Here is a 12,746-nt window from a genome sequence, read left to right on the forward strand (position 1 = left end):
GTTTCAGTTGAGCACTGTCTTCAATTATGCGAGTAATAAAGGCCTCTTTACCACCAGGACAAACCATCTCATCCAGAGCACCAACACAAGAAGTCTTCGGATTCAATCCTGCTTCCTCCATTGTCCGAAAGAAAGGACGGGGAGGGGGGGGGTTGCACATACAAAAGTAAAATTTTCCCCGATCCTTAACGACGCCGACGAGTACTGGTGGCCTATGATAACTCTTTTTGGCTGAATGCCTTCTGAGTGAAAATGATGGTGCAGGCCCCATGTCAACAATCTTTTTATTGCCTGAATCCACATAACTATTAATATCATCTTTCTGCCCTATTTGCAGTTCTTGCACATTTGAACATCTTTGTCTCAGTATCAACTCTTCTAAGTTCAATCAACTCAGAGATACATGGGTTACTCTTGACATTTCTATTTGCCCACTCTATGGCTACATCAATAACATCTGCAAATAATCACAACAGTATTAAAATTATATTATGCTGTACAACGTATAAGAGAACTTTCTTGTTGAATGACTCTAGAGACCATACAGCATGGATAACTACCTAACCAACCCAAAAAAGGCCCAACCTAGAAGAGATGCACCAAGGAGCGAATATATGCAATTTGCACCTGTATCAATATCAGAACCTTTAAAAACACTATCAGCCCAAGTGCATGGAATGAGATCTGCAGCAAAACATCTTCAATCCAATGACTGGAGTTTGATCAGTTTGGGACCGTCGGGCATAGCTGCCCATCCGGAATCCACCTACGATCTCAATTCATAATTTCTCATATGTTGGCAATAATTTTCTACAATACACCCCATATTTCATGTTTAAGATTAAAGGGTAACAGAATTGGGGAAAAGTTCAATTTCTAGTTATATATCTATGGAATGAGATCTGCAGCAAAACATCTTCAATCCAATGACTGGAGTTTGATCAGTTTGGGACCGTCGGGCATAGCTGCCCATCCGGAATCCACCTACGATCTCAATTCATAATTTCTCATATGTTGGCAATAATTTTCTACAATACACCCCATATTTCATGTTTAAGATTAAAGGGTAACAGAATTGGGGAAAAGTTCAATTTCTAGTTATATATCTCTAAGCAATTTAATTTAGATTTCAGAAACTTATAATGTACTCTACTCCACTGAACTAAAAAGTATAAACACGGGCTCATGCACAAAAGAAAACGCTAAACTGAGCTTACTATCTATTAGGTTAAGCAATAAAACTTAGGTTTGATCACTTAGCTAATCTAATTGCTACTAATTTAATGGAAAATACCACTAATCCGACACCATATTCCTGCAAAATTAAAAATGATTAAAGGGAATCATGAATTAACAATATCCTTTCACATTTGAGACAAAAAAAAAAAAAAAAAAAAAGGGTCTTATCCTACAAGCACAAACATGATGGAAAACAACATGGTGGCAGTACATATCGCTATATCCAATTGTACTGACAATGCAAAAATACAAACTATCAACCACATTGTGATCCCAGAGCCCTTAAAATTATCGCTATTAAAAGAATATATAACCACACCAAGAATCAAGTATATCATCAAGAGGACAACAACTTGTCTTACAATTGCCGTTTTGCCAAACTGGGGTGGCTTCGATACCAATTAATGATGGAATTCATTGATGACAACCATGAGTCCTGCACCTGTGGAGATTACTCTTGAGCACTGAATCGTTAGGATCAATCAACCAAGATTGCCGGTTTTCCATATCAAGATTGGATTTTGGTAGAGTTGCAGAATCAAGGCAAAGAAAAATTCCCAATTACACCACCAAGCAGAAAACTTAGATCAAATTTATGTTAAGTAAAATTTAATCAAAGGAAAGAAGTTAATACCTCACAGCATCCTCAAGACTAGTGTTTTCATGCACAGTAATGAGAGCAGCAGTCATAAGGTTGCCAACATCCTGCAAAATGGAAGCATCATTCACATGTAACTCGGACTAACGAAATTCAATTAAAGTCAAGGTTCAAATTTAAAAATGGAAAGTCAAACCTTTTTGCCTTAGTATATCTTGTTTCTCGAGTTCCTTTCATGTCTTCTTTTCATAAGGTTGAACCTCCTTTCCACTTTTAGCTCCATAATGAGTAATCCAAGGCCACGCTTAATGCTATCATCGAGAAAGTCACAGTAATATATGCAAAACAATAACCCAAATAAAAGCCTAAAGTGTCAATTAGAAAGATCAAACTTTTAACTAATGAACCATGTGCAAAACAAAAACTTGATAAAAATCCGAATCTAAACTATTTAATGTCTTAACGGCCAATAAATGATAAAACCTTAACCACCCACATCAAGTACAGTGCTATCACCAAAAAATTGCTTTACCTAAAAACACCTAAAGAAAAGAACAAAGTTCCAATTAAAAAGATCTTCGATTGGTGATGCTTTGAGCTCAGCAGGAATGTCACGGGAAGGGCTTAGCCAACCCATGACATCATCAGGTTGTCTATCTCACTCTGCTAGCCATGATTCATTTGGTTCTGTTTTGGGTTCAGCGGGAATGACACAGAAAGGGCTTGGCCAACATGTGAGTTCATCAGGTCGTCTCTCACGCCCTGCTAAATCAGTGAAAGACTCCTTTAGTATAGGCAAGCAATGAGGCGAGTTTCTCTTCATATAATTTCATAATTTTAAAAATAAATTCTACGAAGAAATCCAATCTAACATAGACAAAAACACCAAATAATAAAACTAAATATAAATCACAGTTTGATAACGGGCAAATCCTACATCCAATGGAAGCCAAATCTTAATAAACAACATTCAATCAATCCAAACCATCATCTCCTGGCAAATACGAATAAACATCTACTCGAAAACTAAATAGAGCCAAGAAATATAGTACTGACTCGCGTCCATGGGAATCTTCTGAGCTGGTTGATGAATATGGAAATTTTCCTTCCACCGGAATTGTGCAAAGCCCACATGAGAACTGTCACACTCTTCTTCACATCTCTTTGTAAATGGGTGGAGATGGAATTCGTGCTCCAGCTCCTCAATTTCACTCATTGCGAGGCTGTTTTCCGAAATCAACGCGAAGTATCAATCTATGGTACCTTTTTTCTGTTAATGAGCGACGGAAATTCAAACAAAACCATCAAAAATTGATCAAAAGGGTTTATACATTCGGAGCGGAGAGTCTCCCTTGATAAATATACAGAGATCAAATAGGAGGCAGATATGGAAATTGACATTAATAACGATTACAAGAAGGAATTATTACCATAGTCTGGGATCTGTGGATGTGGCTGAGCATTGATAAGGAGACTTTTCTATTTGACACGTGAGTATTCCTTTTCATGAAATATCGGTATTACCGAAATGATTTTTTTTATATTGTAACATAGGTCCTAATTTTTTAAATATTTTATCTTTTATTTACTCTATTTTAGATATTTAAATTAAAAATCATTCTATGATCTAATAAATAAGAATAATCTGCAATATATATATCATATTTTTTTAATAAAATATCATATTCTTCAAATGGTAAATTTGTATTTTTTAATTGAGGTATAATATTCTTTATTTCTTCTAATATTCTTTCTAATAAATTATCTAATCCTTCAACTGTATATCCTGACATTTATCAAAATAATCATCATCTTAAAAAGATTCATTCTAATTTTAGCAAAAATTTAATAGTTTTACCTTAAGTTTGATCTAGATTTGTATTCTTAGAACCGAGTGACCTTCGAGCTCTGAATTTGTAAACTGCTTCCTTCAACGGCCTTCTGCCTTCACAGAATTGTTACTATTTCAGTTACTTGCTCTTACTATATCAACTTCTAAAGAATAAAATCCTAGATTTTTGTTAAAGAAAAACTATTTTTTGCTAAAATAAGAAGAAAACTTTCTATTAGATCCTTCAAGAATCTATGGGAAAAAGATTTAGAAAAATATGTTGATATCAAAATATTGGAATTTTATTTCTATCTGGATTGATACAAGACTTCTATTTGGTATGAAGGGATTTCCAGAAAAATTGGTTTTTCAAACTGTGAATGGGCTATTGCTTACAACTCGAGAATTCAAGATAGGACGAGATGATATTCTTCTATGGTAGTGTCTCTATTTATACAAGTTTTTGAGACTCTATTACATCATTCAATATATCAGCAAGACACACTTGCCTTTCTATTTTCTTCCTTGGGCCTACATCTTCACATGCTGGTTCAACTTTTTTATCTAAAGAGCATCTTTTTCTATTATTGCTCTTTATCTTCAATGTCTTCACATGTAGTATTATTGTCCTTCATACACCTTTGTCAAAAGGTGTTTTGTATTCTTCTTTTATTTTTTCACATGCAGTTGGGGCATTTCTTTAGCTGGCAGGATTCTTTTATAGTGGTAGGACATTCTAGAAATTGATGTATATCAAATCTTGTAATATAGTCTTTTAAAATTTCTGATTTTGCATATCCTCCATTGGATACCAACATCCAATTTTCATATTGGCACAGGCATAAGAATTTTTTATCAAATAAATTTTTGGTAATATTGTAGATGGCTTTAATTTCAAGTGCTCTTCTATGTCTGATCCATGATTTTGTCACTGTTGGGACTTTTCTATTATTCTCTGTAACATCAATTCAGAAATTGGCCGCAACATATCCAATTGAGATTATGTGTTCAACTGGATAGTAAACAATTCCATCATATTCTGGATTGATTAAATATAATTTTAAAAATATATTCCTTCTCTTGGCAAATCTAGATACTTCCTTAATGAATATGTCATCAAACTTTGAAATTACAATAAAATCTTTTCCTGGATAAATCAAATCCATGAATCCACAGTCTGTCATGATTTTTACAAATGAAGGGTCACCTCCTTCCATGGCTGTTATTCTGGGATTAACATTATTTTCCGGAGAAATGAAATATGAATCACTTATTTTTATTGCATAAGCAATTTTGACTATTTCGGCATATTTTTCTTCGTTTGGATTTAAAGGGATTTTATCTTCTTGGTCTATGATGCTGATTGTTTTGATATCTCTTTTATCTCCATGTATCATAATTTTCTTGGTTGATAATACAGAAATGGAATCTCCTTTATTATCAATTGGTATGTTGTCACGTCTAGGTCCACTGCTGCTTCCAGCTGTCCCTATTTGGTATTGATTTGGAAAACTCATTTCTGAGCTCTTTGGTATATCTGTTTCAAACAGTATATTTTTTAGTTGTGCTGAAATAGTATCAATTTGATTTTTGATTTCTATGGCATATTTACGATGCTCAGTAGTGATATTCAACAATATTTTCATATTTGAGTTGAATATCTCTGAAATCTGGGTTGCTCCAAAGCTTATATCTTCAGATTCTTCTTTAAGAAAATTTGTCCTCTCTTGTATATGTATAATAGATTGGTATACCTCCATGACATTGACTTTATCCATCAGCAAATTTTATGCTTCTGCTGAGAAAATCTGCAAGAAAATTATTAACTCTTTTAATATGGACTATATCAAAATTATAAAATGCTAAATAAGCTTGCCATCTATGAAGCCTTCTGTATTGTGGTTATGGGGGTAACTTATTCCTTACTAGTCCTGCAACTTGAGAATTATCAGTTTCAATAATAAATTTCTTGGATAATAAAAACAATGAGAACTTTTTTATTCTTCTAATAATTGCTAGTAATTCTTTTTCATGAGTAGTATAATTTATTTCTGCTTAGTTAAATGTTCCAGTTGAGTATCTACAAATTACATTAAGATCTATTTTTAATATTGCTGTCCAATATTTATCTGAGGCATCAGTATTAACAATCAAATTATCTTTTTCATCTGGTAATCTTAATTTTGGTAAATTTTTGCATTCTTCTTTTAATGATTTAACTATTTCTGTATGTTCTTCATTCCATCCCTTAGTATTTGTTTTTCTAAGTAAAACTTGGATTTTATGTATTTTCTTAGAAAGATTTTCAATAAATTCTTTTACATAATTTAAATATCTTAAAAAATTTTGAATTTGTTCCTTGGATTCTAATTTATCTGAAAAACTTTCTATCTTTTTGGATATATGAGTCTGTAATTTTATCCCTCTTTTATCTATTGATAATTCAAGAAAGTCTATCTCTTGTTTTTCTATTATAGATTTTTTTTTAGATAGTACAATTTTTTTCTTTTTTACATTCATTAATAAACTAGATTAAATGATTTATATACTTTTCTTTACTATTAGAACATATTAATATATCATCAATATAAACTATTAGGAATTCGTTAAACTTTTTAAATATATTATCCATCTTTTTTTGATATATTTGTGGTGCATTTTTCAAACCAAATGGCATAACTAACCATTCATATTTTCCTTGAGGTGTGCTAAATGCAGTATATTGTATACTATCTTTTTCTATTTTTACTTGCCAAAATCTTGATTTACAATCAAATTTAGAATAATATTATTTTTTTCTTACAAGATTTATTAGTACTTCTTTATTTGGTAGAAAGTAACAATCAAATTTAGTATATTTGTTTAATTCTTTATAATTTATAACCATTCTACCTTTTCCTCTAACTTGTTCAGTGTGTTTCATAACCATAAAGGCTAGACTACTATGAGGTCCATTACTGGGTCTAATAAGTTTTTGTTCTAACAATTCTTTTATCTGATTTTTAAATTCTTGTATATCTTCTATTGTATACATTATTGGTCTTACTCTTATTATAACATTTTTCTATTAATTCTATTTTGACTTTTGGATGATGTGGTTTCCAAAATAATAATGGATTTTCTCTATAAACCTTTTCTAATTGTTCAATGATTTTTTCTATATTCATTTCTATTCCTGTTTTTAGAACATTTTTATATAATATTCTTTTATTTTTCATTTCATTATTAAGAATTGGCTTTTTCTCTCATTTATCGCCACGCTGGGCTGGCTGAACTCTATAAGGTTTAAATTCTCTAAAAAATTTTAATAAGTGTCCACAAGGTGTTTGTAACATTATCATATAATTATTTTGTTTATAATATTGAAATTGTCGTATGAAATCATTTCTTAATAATATATCACATTCTAATTTATCATATTTATAAATTTTATTTATTGTTACTTGTTTACTTCCAAGAATTATATTAACTTTATAAGCACTATTAATTATTTGAGTACTTTCTCTTGTAAGACCGGTTATTTTTATATTAGGATTATTATTCCATGATTTTATTTAAAAACTTTTAAATATTGTTATATCACTTCCTGTATCTATTAAAGCACAAGTTATTATATTTGTTTCTACAATAGTAATTTGTATATACACAACTAATGGAAAATTTATCTGATTATTCATCTGATTCTTTTTACATAATGTAGTTTGTCCATTATGAACAATATATAATCTTTTTCTTTTTATACTATAATCTTCTAATCCATTTAGAAAACTCATTCCTAAAAGTATATGAGGATTTATATCCATACTTTTATCTATGTAACATGGTACTAAAAAATCTATTCCTCCTATTTTTATTGGTACCTTAACTTCTAAATCTGTTATATGTACTTGTCCATCAAAATTTACATACATATATGGTTCAATTTTATGAGTTATTAGTCCTCTGTTTCTAATCGAAACTATATGACATTCACTAGCTCCTGTATGTATTAATATATTTGGTCCATTTATATTTTCTCTACCATTATAATATTCTCCTTCTATTTTCATGTTCCCAGCATTCCTATACAGTTTTACATCTTTTATTTTGTTGATTTCTTCTAACTGGTTTTTATTAGGTATTTTAAAACTTTTTGATCTTTTAATTAATTTTCCATCCTTAAATATTATGTTATTAAAACATTCTCCTTCATTTAATTCTGTTATTTCGAGTTTATTTTTTGCTCTATTAAATTCATATTCTTCTGGAATTAAACTTATTTATTTATTTGGTTCTATTATTTTACTAATATCTTTACATTCTTTATGAACTTCAATATATGGTTTATTGGAATAAATATTTCCATAATTAGAATTGGTAAATGTGTATAAAGCTCTATATTTTATAGTCATAATTTGATCACTTGGTTGGATAATATCATTTCTATAAAGCTTGAAATGTAATCCTAAAACTTCATTAAAATTTATATCTTTTAATGATACACAATATTTTGGATAACATGTAAATATAATTTTTTGATATGCTAATTTTCCTTCTATTGTTCCTAAATGATTATCTTTTAATTTTATTATTCTTCCATCATGTAAAGTTATAGTTATGGGTGAATATATCCCTTCTCTAAATAGTGATTTAAACATTATTTGTATTCCTACTAAATAAATATATTGGATTTTTTCACTTTGTTTTTTACTAATCATCGTCAATAGTTCATCAACTATATTTTTTTGTTAAAAGATTTAATTTATGTTGTCCATAAGTTGTTCTTACATCTATGATTTTTTCTATTTTGTGATATTCGTTTATTACTATTCTTTTTCTTTTCCAAATTCTATCAAAGACTTTCCATTTTCCTATTTTTAAGTCTAATAATAATTTTTGCAATTTTCTAAACTTGTTATTATCAAAAGTAACTTTTAATCCATATGCTTATATTCCTTTATATTCTTGTATATTTATATTATTACTTTCTATTTCTTCAATCTCTTTATTCAGATCCTGATTCATCTTCTTCTGTTTCAATTATATATACTTCTTGATTATAATATTCTTCAATATCCGATATTTCTTAATTCATCTTTTATTTTTAAATATTCTTTTTGTAATATTCTAACTTTCTTTTTATCACAATCAGGACTTTATGATATATTTCTCCACAATTCCAACATTTACATTGGCTTTTAATTTTCTTATAATTCTTATTTTTCTGTTGGTTATATGGGTTATTTTTTCTTTTGTAATATCTTCTTCTAGGTTTTATATATTTTTTATTAAAATTTCAAAAATTTTTAAACTTTTTATTTTTATACTTCCTTTTATTAATTTTTCTTTCAAAATTATATCCCTATTGCACAGTGATTTCTATATCTTCACAACATATTTTAGTTAATTTTCCTGATTTTTTCATTAATTGACTTTGTTGACATATATATGCAAGTCTTTCAAATAAAAATTTTATTTTTGAACCTAAAGTTCTAGGTATTTCAATATTATCTCTGACATATTTTTCAAATTCTATTTTAAAATATATTCTCCAAGAACCTGGTAATTTATTATAGTACATATTTTGGTATACTTCTTGATTTTCATTACTGTAAAATTGAACATAATAATAGTTTCTAAACTCACAAGTATATTCTTTAATTTTACACATATCACATATTATTAAATTTATTAGTTTAATCATAGCACTATCTTTTTCTCTTATTTCTTCTCTTTCATCATTTTTTATCCAATTTTCTCCTAAAAATTCATCAAAAATATATTCTACTAATTTTTCTATTCCTTGTCTATCTAATTTTATTATTTCTATTTGTACATTTCTTTTTATTAATGTTTTTGTATCATTACTTATTCCTTCACACCAATTCTAACATCTCCTTCAAAGGATGCTATTAAGAAATCTATTCTTCTTTCAGTACTTTCCCATGTGTCATATTTATTATATAAAAAGAATAATATCATCGAATTTGCCCAAGTTAATAAGGCTTTTTTAGTATCATTTTACAATTTAAATCTAGTTTTGTTCTTCCATGATTAATTGGTTTATCATAATCATCATTTAATTCAAACTTATCTTTATATTTATTTCCTTTAGATGGTTGTCTCTCTTACTTTATTATAGAATTGTCTATATGGTTTAATATATATAGGTGCATAGCTTTCATCTGTGTCATGTAATTCTTGTTTAAAAGTTCTTACTGGATTATGTCCTCCTCCAATATTCATTAAAACTTCGTATTCACTAATATCAGTTAAGTTTAATTGATCAAAATTTTCTATTAATAAATCTAACTATTCATTCATTTTTATCTTCTTTTTCGTCTATTTTTAATTTTCCTAATGATTTTTCTCTAAATTCTTCTTCTTCTTCTAATATCTTTGGTAATATATTTTTTTCTAAATTCATCATCCATGCTTCATGTTTCTACTACTATATTTTATTTTTCTATATATTTATTTCCTATTCAAGTCATTTCTTTTTCTATAAGTTTTTTTATCTATCTTCTTATCTTTATTCTTATTATTTTCTTGTAATTCTCTAATCTCAATTTTTAATATATTTATATCATTTCTTGTTTCTTTTACTTCATTTCTCAAATCTTGTACATCATTTATTAACATTTTTATTAAAGATTTTAATTCTTCCATATTCACTTATTGACATCTTAATTTTTTCTTATTTCGAACTCATAAGTTAATTTGCATCTTTTATCTATTATTTTTCTAAATCTTCTCTCAACTGTTTTTGAATCTACTAATTCTTCTTTTACTATAGTGAAATATTTGCTCTCAAGCATTAGTATTTCACATTTTAATTTTGTTAATTGTCTATTCTTTGATATTTTCATTCCTTCTGGTACTAACATTATATTTCTTATTTCTTCTTGTATTTTATTCATTTTTAAAAGTAATTTATTCTATTTTTGATGTGTATTATCAGTTGTACTCATATTTTTCTTTATAATATAAATTATTTTCTTCATCTTCATATATATTAATAATTGTTTCATATGTATATATCTCTTTTATTTTTTCTATTATTAATTTCTCTAGTATTTGTTCCTTTATTTTTTTAGGAAGTTCTTTAATTATTGTCAAAGCCATTATTTTTAATTTATTATGAATAGGTTTTAAAAATATATAACTACATTTTTCTTCTTCTAAACACCAATAATTATCTATTTTTCTTATTTTAATTTCCATAATCTCTATAGCTCTGATACCAATATAGGGGAGCTACTTTGAGCGAACAAAAATCAATTAAATAAAAAAAATATTAATCAAATAAATCAAATAAAAATTATCAAATTTCAACCAATATTTAATTTTAAGGACTAAAATAGAAAATTTCTATATTATGATGCATTGTTATGTAATATCCAAATGGAGGGCATTTTTGGTATATAAATTACCTAAGGGTTATTTTGGAAAAGTAACCCTTTTGAAAAGGTTATTTCCATATATTTCTCATATTCATAGACTCATAATTCCAATTCAGGCCTAAGCCGAAGCTCCGCGCGAACGCACCCTTCTGCCTTTGACTTTCTATCCACACAGACTCACCCTTTTGCCCTTGAAATGCATTGTCTTAAAGTTTAGTGACCACCAAATAATAAAATATGAAAAAGAGTCAACACTCCATTTTTTACAATAAATACTATAAAAATTATTATAATTTTTTAAGAATGTGTGACTCAAAAATAAGATTTTTTAAAGAAAATTATTTTTATTGACATAAAGTACATTTTAAAAATGAATTTGAAGAAAATTAGATTTTATAGAATGGTTTAGGTTAAGATTCAAAACAAGACCGTGATGCGCCGCGGGGAAAACATACTTGGTCTCCTCGTAGCTCTCTGCGATGCACTGTCGTCTCACGAAGACTTCTCTGCCCACCCCATATTCAAACCCGACTGAATTAAATTTTGATTTAGACAAAAATGAAAAAGAAAGTAATCACGTGACTTACATAAAAGCAATTGATCAACCCCGTCCAAAACAATATTATATGCAATTTAGGCCTTCTTTTGCAAATTTGAATTCAAACGAGATTTCAGCTTTTTGGATTTTTGGAAAAAGAGAAAGAAGATGAAGAAGAAGAATAGTGCAAGAATGGTAGGTGGAGCTAAAAACAGACTCCCTTACGCTTTCTTCAATGGGCCCGACATAAAACAGCTAATGAAATGAGAGGAAAAAATGAAAAAGTGGAGGGCGATGCATATTTGCGACACGTGTCTAGCACCTTCTTTCGCTCTTTTATATACGTAGAATTACATGAAAATATCAAGTGGTTGGCTAAGCATAATAGTAAATCAAACTTAATTTAATAATTAGCAATAAAATTTTGCTCTCAAAAGAGTCAAGACACATAAAAAATTACTTGTTTGAATATTTGAATACATAGTTTATTTTTGTTTGAGTGTTTGAATATTTGAATAAAAAGTTTATTTTTGTTTGAGGCCCATTTTCGGGGATAATATATATTATAATAATAATTTTTAAAGAATGTGTGTATAAAAGTGGAAAGAATATTTAAATTTAGGTGAAAATTTATTTTATTGAGAAAAAAACTCTCTTTGAAAGAACTTAACTGAAGAACCTCAGTCTTGTGAGATGCCCCACAGTGTTTAGCAATGAAAATAGCTGACTTCTTGATGAGGTTCGTGTGGAGGAATAAACACTTGAGTACATGGAATGTTTGGATGGTCGGCACTCAAAGAAATTGGCATAACTTTTGCATACGGTGTTCGTTTCGGGCCCATAACCCCATTTTGGTCGTTTGAATTCGTTACCTGGGTTAAAACAGCATTTTAAGTTTCTTAATTTATTACTTTCAATATTTGTTATTTTCGCTTTATAGCCCAGCCCATTAAGGGACTGTTGACACAGTAGGTTATTTGTTCTTTTCATATTTAAGGCTCTGAAAACGTCTACTTGGTTTTTTATTGTTCATGAAATAAGAAAAAACGTGGTTTTCTTGAGTTCAAACCGTTCGAGTTATTATCATTGTGTGTTTGTAGATTCGATCTACATCACTATTCCTTAGTGATAACCTGACATGTCCACTTTTCATATAAC

The 12,746-nt window shown here is 28.7% G+C and overlaps 1 protein-coding gene across 26 annotated transcripts in view; it reads right to left on the reverse strand.

Annotated features, from left to right (window-relative positions):
* LOC111394475 overlaps window positions 1-3,343 on the reverse strand; it is a 35,330-nt gene extending 31,987 nt beyond the window's left edge. For 8 of the 26 annotated variants that reach the window (XR_002702599.1, XR_002702592.1, XR_002702601.1 and 5 more), the window contains exons 1-3: window positions 2,894-3,261; window positions 2,034-2,599; window positions 1,874-1,944 (exon numbers count right to left, since the gene is read on the reverse strand). Coding sequence is in view for 4 of the 26 variants with exons in the window: in XM_023020315.1 (XP_022876083.1) it covers window positions 2,894-2,971 (78 nt within the window). In the remaining 22 variants the exon portion in view is untranslated. The other 18 variants (XM_023020318.1, XM_023020314.1, XM_023020316.1 and 15 more) reach the window with 16 other exon arrangements.
* Window positions 3,344-12,746: the final 9,403 nt, after the last annotated feature.

This window comes from Olea europaea, chromosome 5 (genome assembly GCF_002742605.1).
Source record: "Olea europaea var. sylvestris chromosome 5, O_europaea_v1, whole genome shotgun sequence".
NCBI lineage: Eukaryota > Viridiplantae > Streptophyta > Magnoliopsida > Lamiales > Oleaceae > Olea > Olea europaea.